The 7,992-nt window shown below is 42.1% G+C and overlaps 1 protein-coding gene across 1 annotated transcript in view; it reads right to left on the minus strand.

Moving 5' to 3' along the window:
• The window catches only part of LOC117422514 (regulator of G-protein signaling 3-like), an 81,968-nt gene extending 73,976 nt beyond the window's left edge, over positions 1 to 7,992 (minus strand). The window contains exons 1-2 of the mRNA XM_058987195.1: positions 7,724 to 7,992; positions 6,544 to 6,695 (exon numbers count right to left, since the gene is read on the minus strand). Coding sequence (XP_058843178.1) covers positions 6,544 to 6,695; positions 7,724 to 7,878 — 307 coding nt within the window. The 5' untranslated portion in view covers positions 7,879 to 7,992. The remainder of the gene's footprint in view (positions 1 to 6,543; positions 6,696 to 7,723) is intronic.

Genomic DNA, 7,992 nt, shown 5'->3' on the forward strand with positions numbered 1-7,992 from the left:
GCTCCATCCCCACTGCACCCCTGGTAGTACAGACTCCCCGGTCTCCACTGCACCCCTGGTAGTACAGACTCCCCGCTCCATCCCCACTGCACCCCTGGTAGTACAAACGCCCCGCTCCATCCCCACTGCACCCCTGGTAGTACAGACTCCCCGCTCCATCCCCACTGCACCCCTGGTAGTACAAACGCCCCGCTCCATCCCCACTGCACCCCTGGTAGTACAAACGCCCCGCTCCATCCCCACTGCACCCCTGGTAGTACAGACTCCCCGGTCCACTCCACTGCACCCCTGGTAGTACAGACTCCCCGCTCCATCCCCACTGCACCCCTGGTAGTACAGACTCCCCGCTCCATCCCCACTGCACCCCTGGTAGTACAGACTCCCCGCTCCATCCCCACTGCACCCCTGGTAGTACAGACTCCCCGGTCCACTCCACTGCACCCCTGGTAGTACAGACTCCCCGCTCCATCCCCACTGCACCCCTGGTAGTACAAACGCCCCGCTCCATCCCCACTGCACCCCTGGTAGTACAGACAGACTCCCCGGTCCACTCCACTGCACCCCTGGTAGTACAGACTCCCCGGTCCACTCCACTGCACCCCTGGTAGTACAGACTCCCCGGTCCACTCCACTGCACCCCTGGTAGTACAAACGCCCCGCTCCATCCCCACTGCACCCCTGGTAGTACAGACTCCCCGGTCCACTCCACTGCACCCCTGGTAGTACAGACTCCCCGGTCCACTCCACTGCACCCCTGGTAGTACAGACTCCCCGGTCCACTCCACTGCACCCCTGGTAGTACAGACGCCCCGGTCCACTCCACTGCACCCCTGGTAGCCTGTGTCATATTAGAGCCATGTCTACTGTATATCCTACACAGTGCGAGTCCAATCAGTCATTAACACTCATGTGGAGGTACTTCTAACATTGTTTTTCATGCAACATTTTGGAATAGAAGTTAGGTCATACAATAGTTGATCAAATGCACGGAGATCTGAGTTATTTTACTTATAAAAATAAAATAACTGTGAAAGAAAATGTTAGTGTATTAGGGGATGAATATGATAACTAGGTTTATGAGGACTGCAAAATATCTGATATATTAAACCTATACTGTTGTAATGTTTTCACCCAAGAGGATACAAATAATATGCTGCCAGTTTGTGCACACACAGTTCTTAAAGACTTCAGCATCAGTGAAGCAGAGGTATTAAATATGTTACAGGAGCTAAAGAAAAACAAATCACCAGGGGGCCCAGATGAGAATTATCCAAGGGTGCTTAAGGAAACAAGGGTAGAAAAATGTACACCACTGGCTACTATCACGAACAGTTCAACAGAAACAGCCAGATGAGGTCCCTGAAGATTGGAAGCTTGCAGGTGTCATTCCGTTATTTAAAAATGGGGATAAGACAGACCCAGGTAATTCTAGGGTTTAAATCTGTTGTAGATTTTAGACGTGGCTAAACAGAATACAATATAAATGTGTTATTACAAGGATGGCTTGTTCAAGTCTTAAAAGTCTAAGCTGTTGATAGCATGGTATTGGGTTTTTAACACTTCAAGAGCCCCTGTCGCCATCTACTGGCAGGAGGTAATAATGACCACCCAATGTACTATAATAGGATTAACTTTCACCATACCGAATATAGAGACCTTTTTAATTACCCAACAAAAATACTGGATTCAGCAGTGTGGATTTCAAAGCACTAGCTGATTTATGAAGTTTGCAATCTGTAACGTTCTGTCAATCCCACATGCTGCAGAACTGCCTGACTGCTAGACTGAACCGATCTCCCGTCCCAAATATAATGGATTTATAATAATGAGTTAAGCAAAAATACCATTGTTATTTCTTTTTTTAAATTAACAATTAGTACTGCGTTTTGTAACATATTTTTCTTCACACAATCATTTTAAAAGATGAATGCTGCTCCATTCGGTTCCCATACTTGTTCCTTAATTATAGGCCTGACAGGAAAAGACCACGAACATTTGAAGTTAGTAACGAAATTTGAAAGTAAAGGAATCTGATCGTGCCTTCTGTTATCAGCAGGCAATCTAGCCCATTGTATGACACCTATTATTTATATATATATATATATATATATATATATATATATATATATATATATATATATATATATATATATTTCCACCAAATTGTCAAAACGGTATCCGTCAGCAGTTGCCTTCAGGAAAATCACCTGGAGATTACTACATAGACCTACTGCACACTTAATTCAACCACTCCTAGAAATTAATATTAGAATGAGAATAGTTCAAGCAAGTTTTAAGACTCCAGTAATGCCCAGATATACATTGCCAGTTTCTCAGAAGCCCAACGGATTCCCTGGTTCATGCATATCCCATTTTCACCAATAAGAAAATATCAAAGAATAATCAAGCTCTTAGTCTTACATCATTCAGAGCCAAATTAGAGTGAGCCGCTGTGCACAAGATTAATAACCATGAAAGGTATACAAGACCATAATTATTGTTTTAGCAGAAACATAATCTTATACCATGTGAAAAGCATCTGTTTCTATTGTGTCTGTGGTCCATTGTACCCGTCCCCAGAACAGCTTGTCCCTGTTCACAGGCAGTGAAGAACATGGCACTCAAACACCACACCGTGGAACACACCAACCAACAGCATGTGTTCAAACTTCACTCCCAGGAACTGGGAAGAAGCCAATTCCTTAACATGACTCATCCACACCACAGCATTACAATTAACAAACAGAAAGAAAACATCATACGCAAACCATTTTAACATTCTATTCTATTATGTGATTGCGTTTAGTAATGCTGGCCTTGTAGTGATGCATGTTAATAATAAACACACACAACCTGTAGTGTAGCTCATTATATCTCAGTGATGGATCTACACCTCACAGCACAGCCGCCAGGCCCCTTCTAACAGAATCCTAATAAACAGGGTCCGGTCTTGTTCCAGGACTCACCAAAGGTCTGCAGGAGGAAAGAGGAATTCAGAGTGCTGGGAATCCTGTTGCACAGGGAGACCCGGTGGATGCTGTAATGTTCCATACTTAGAACTCCTGCTGTAGGAGTGAAACTGAAATCCAAGGCAGGGTTTCTGTTCAGTAACTCGAGTAGCCGTTAAAACTGCATGTTGAATTAGTCCTGCTGTGGGAGGGTCACAGAGAAAGCCCCTTAGCCGCCTTTGCTGTGAATGGGAGACATGCAGGCCTTCATCTGATTGGCTAAGGGGGCTTGTTTGAATGTTGGTTTTCCACCTGACTATGCAGTCAAGTCACTGGCTCCAAATCGGTCTGGTTACACACAATAAAAGAATGGGAGCCAATTGGCAAGTGAGCTAGAAAACATGGCATGGAATCCAACAAACTGATTGTGGGAGGCAACTCACCCTATTCCGATTCCAAAGCTCTGTTTGTAAAGTGTTATCGAATTTGTTGTGATGGCTCAAGTATTTATTTTACACTTCTCATCACCTATAAAATGTAGATAAAGATACAGAATCTGACCAGAGGTCCAAGTGCACAATTTGATTCAAGTCTAAGATCCAATAACACTGCATACCTTCAATCCTTGCTTTATGCAGGATTTTTGAAATCTGTATTAATATAAACACATTGCATAAGCTCAAAATCCCATGTAAAGAGATTTATAGAAATCAAGTGATAAGATGAATAAAACATGGCTGTTTTTTTTTGTTTTAAGCCAGAGATTATAAACAACATACTTAAATCCCAGGTAAATTGAAACATTTTAAAAAATGGTAAATCCATGTATTACTTTCAAAGGGATCCCAGATAATTCCACCTTGTATCAAAAACTAAATAAATAAAAGAAAGTCATAGTAATTATAGTAATAACAACAAATGCAAAACGTGAATTTTACAAACTTGCAATTATTATTTATTTTACCTGTGGCCTTGTGCCTCCCAGCCCAAACGTGTGTAACACATGTCTTCCTGCACACCCTGTCATAGGCTACTGCTTAGTTAACTAACTGCATTTCCTGAAAAGGATCCGGGTACCCGGGCATTCTTCACAGTGGGTAAAAAAACAACACCTTTCAACTGGGCATTGAGCATTGCTTCACATACTGTATAGTACCAAGCAGTGCATAATACACTTATTAAGGTAGATAATACAAGCTATTTGCATATGTGCTTCTGTGTTGGAATACAGAGCATTAGAACACCTTGTTAATTAACACTTAAACACGATCACAAGCACACACCAACCGCCGGCTAAGTTTGACTTGTATCAAACATTTGGCAAATCTACACAAGCAAACTATGAATAAAACTGCTTTAGATTTCCATTTACTCTTCATAGGTCAGCTTCTGAGTATTCATTTGGCTGGAAGTCAAATGAATACTGTTAAAACACCTACAGACAGTCTTTACAAGAACAACAAACAAGGTTGTTTAATTATGAACCAGCCTGCCATCGAGACAGCATGTGATTGCAATGGAACACAAAAGATACTGTGGATAAGTGATGCAGACTTGTGCACTGCCTAATGGTAGCTTATGGGTTTTCTAAACGTTTACTATCACTAAACTAAATGAAAGCATTTACACGTTTAAATATACAAAAAAATATTAAAATCTCAAATTTACCAGACTGCGAGAAAATAAGGGTCTTGCATTTACAAATTACAAGATGTGTTTGTTTTTGCTGCCCCCTCCAGGCAAAAGTGTGACCCCCCCCCATTATAAGCTACCATCATATTCACTTTTAAGGGCTCATGTTACAAGGTACAGAAACTTTAGCAGGACAGAAAAGGATATATTTCAAAAGTAAACATTTTTCCACTGTTTTTACTAACACAGAACAGCCATAGTTAATAGCAAATAAAAAACAGGTCCACAAAAGGAATATTTAAAGGAATCAGTGCATATAGCTGTGATGCTGAATGGAATCAGTGCATATAACGGTGATGCTGAATGGAATCAGTGCATATAACTGTGATGCTGAATGGAATCAGTGCATATAACTGTGATGCTGAATGGAATCAGTGCATATCACAGTGATGCTGATTGGAATCAATGCATAGAGCTGTGATGCTGATTGCAATCAGTGCATATAACTGTGATGCTGAATGGAATCAGTGCATATAACTGTGATGCTGAATGGAATCAGTGCATATAACGGTGATGTTGATTGGAATCAGTGCATAGAGCTGTGATGCTGATTGGAATCAGTGCATATAACTGTGATGCTGAATGGAATCAGTGCATATAACGGTGATGTTGATTGGAATCAGTGCATAGAGCTGTGATGCTGATTGGAATCAGTGCATATAACTGTGATGCTGAATGGAATCAGTGCATATAACTGTGATGCTGATTGGAATCAGTGCATAGAGCTGTGATGCTGAATGGAATCAGTGCATATAACTGTGATGCTGATTGGAATCAGTGCATAGAGCTGTGATGCTGATTGGAATCAGTGCATAGAGCTGTGATGCTGAATGGAATCAGTGCATATAACTGTGATGCTGATTGGAATCAGTGCATAGAGCTGTGATGCTGAATGGAATCAGTGCATATAACTGTGATGCTGATTGGAATCAGTGCATAGAGCTGCGATGCTGATTGTAATCAGTGCATATAACTGTGATGCTGATTGGCAGCTCTGCCCCATGTATGAGAATACTAAGCAGTGTGAGCCATTGCAGGCTTTACAATGTTATCACACCTATACTTGAGACCAATAAACTAGACAACACTTTATAAATCCCCCCACCCTGTATTTTTTCTTTGCATATTTACCCTAGCTGCTTCCTGACTGCTCCCACAGCCAGGCCTTGCTCTACATAGGAGTATGTTTCCTAGTGTATCTTAAAGTCACTGTACCCTTTTCCTAGGACTCACACTCTCAATGTGATAATGTCTAGGGCAAGGGTATGCAAACATGCATCTCCAATTCCACTGCCTAACCTTTTCCTAGGACTCACACTCTCAATGTGATAATGTCTAGGGCAAGGGTATGCAAACGTGCATCTCCAATTCCACTGCCTAACCTTTTCCTAGGACTCACACTCTCAATGTGATAATGTCTAGGGCAAGGGTATGCAAACATGCATCTCCAATTCCACTGCCTAACCTTTTCCTAGGACTCACACTCTCAATGTGATAATGTCTAGGGCAAGGGTATGCAAACGTGCATCTCCAATTCCACTGCCTAACCTTTTCTCCCCCAAACGGCTCCTTGATTACCGTATTCAGTTGCCCCGCTACAAGTCATGAGTCACATGCATCGGATAGCCATTGAGATCCCATGTTAATGGACCTCGGCAGATTTCTGAAGAGCTTCTAGCCTCCCTCTCAAAAGATTGACGTTGGCTTGTAGGAAAGAAGCTATACTACAGTATAGTAAATGTAGGACTTCCTTCAGGAAGCTTTTCATACACACTGAAATTCCTCCAACATTAAAAACCTTCCTTAGTACTATATAAAGTTAAAGAAAAAGCGGGACTTATCCATACAGTACCTTTCTCTTTACAGCCCGAGGGGCTAACCTTCCTCCTTATCCAAACAGTACCTTTCTCTGTACAGCCAGAGGAGCTAACCTTCCTCCTCTTCCTTGGGTGGGACACGGTCCTCTTCCTCAGAGCTGTCCGGATCACTGCAAGCTGAACCTGTGGGCCAGGCACACTCTGAACCTGCACAGGTCCCCTCCTCTGGGCCATTTCCCTGATGAAAATACAAATGAATGAGAGCAACAAAGCTTTCTGTACTGAAGGTCCATTTTAAAATAGCAAGGCATTAGCACAGCGCTAGAACATTTTGAGTGAATGCCAACACTTCCCAAGTACTGGTACAACTGATCTGCTATAGTATCCTTTAAATGAAAATGACTGAACTTCAAAGCAGTAATATAACTGAAGCCTGTACGTTTCCAACCAAATAGCCTACACTGCAATTAAGAGCCGGTGTTTACACATTGAACATATGCGATTTAAAACACACCCTAATGTTTAACTGTTTGGAAATATACTATTATTAACACACGGAAAACAAGAGCTACTAAAATAAACATTACACAGTATACATTCTCTAACTCGCTTACAGTAGATCTATGTTTTCTTTTTTTTTAGACATGCGTGTGCGCTTATTATGCTAAAGCAGCAGTGTGGAGTAGTGGTTAGGGCTCTGGACTCTTGACCGGAGGGTCGTGGGTTCAATCCTGGCTGGGGACACTGCTGCTGTACCCTTGAGCAAGGTACTTTACATAGACTGCTCCAATAAAAAACCCAGCTGTATAAATGGGTAATTGTGTGTAAAAAAAATAATGTAATTGTATGTAAAAATAATGTGATATCTTGTAACAATTGTAAGTCGCCCTGGATAAGGGCGTCTGCTAAGAATTAAATAAAAGTTTTAAACATTGCGCGAGTAGGAAAAAAACTCGGTTACAGTCGTCTGAAATAACTCCCTCCTGGGGAGAGAAAAAAAAAAGCCGTATTGGGACAGTTTATATCCTTTTTGTATGACATGAGTAGCGCCTGTAGAAACGTATTCAGTCTGTACTTAAATCATAAACCCAGTGAGTATTCAACCAGCTCACGCCAGGTCGGTGGAAATAAACAAGACAGCAGATAAATCCAGGGTTCAGCACCGCATTGAAAACACAATCTGACTTTTCACTTGTGTATCGCTGACAATACATATGATAAGCCCTTCTCCAGGTGATCTGAACAGCTTCCTAATGTTATACTTACTTCCTCTGCACCTCTCGCGTGGAAAGCATTTTTCCCGCCCCCCATTCCTTTTTTTCCCCAATTGAATAGTAACCTTCAGAAACACCACTGTGACTTTCTCTTTGTAAACGTGTTATTTTAAAAACCGCTCTGCAGCGTTCTATGTTCAGAAACATACAAGCTAGGCCATCACGGCAAGTGTATGGAGGTGGGTCGGTCCTGTGTCCGACAAAGTCAGAACAACCCCTATTGACCAATCACGGGCATCCATCATACAAACACCAGCCCAC

This window comes from Acipenser ruthenus, chromosome 15, assembly GCF_902713425.1.
Source record: "Acipenser ruthenus chromosome 15, fAciRut3.2 maternal haplotype, whole genome shotgun sequence".
NCBI classification, from domain to species: domain Eukaryota; kingdom Metazoa; phylum Chordata; class Actinopteri; order Acipenseriformes; family Acipenseridae; genus Acipenser; species Acipenser ruthenus.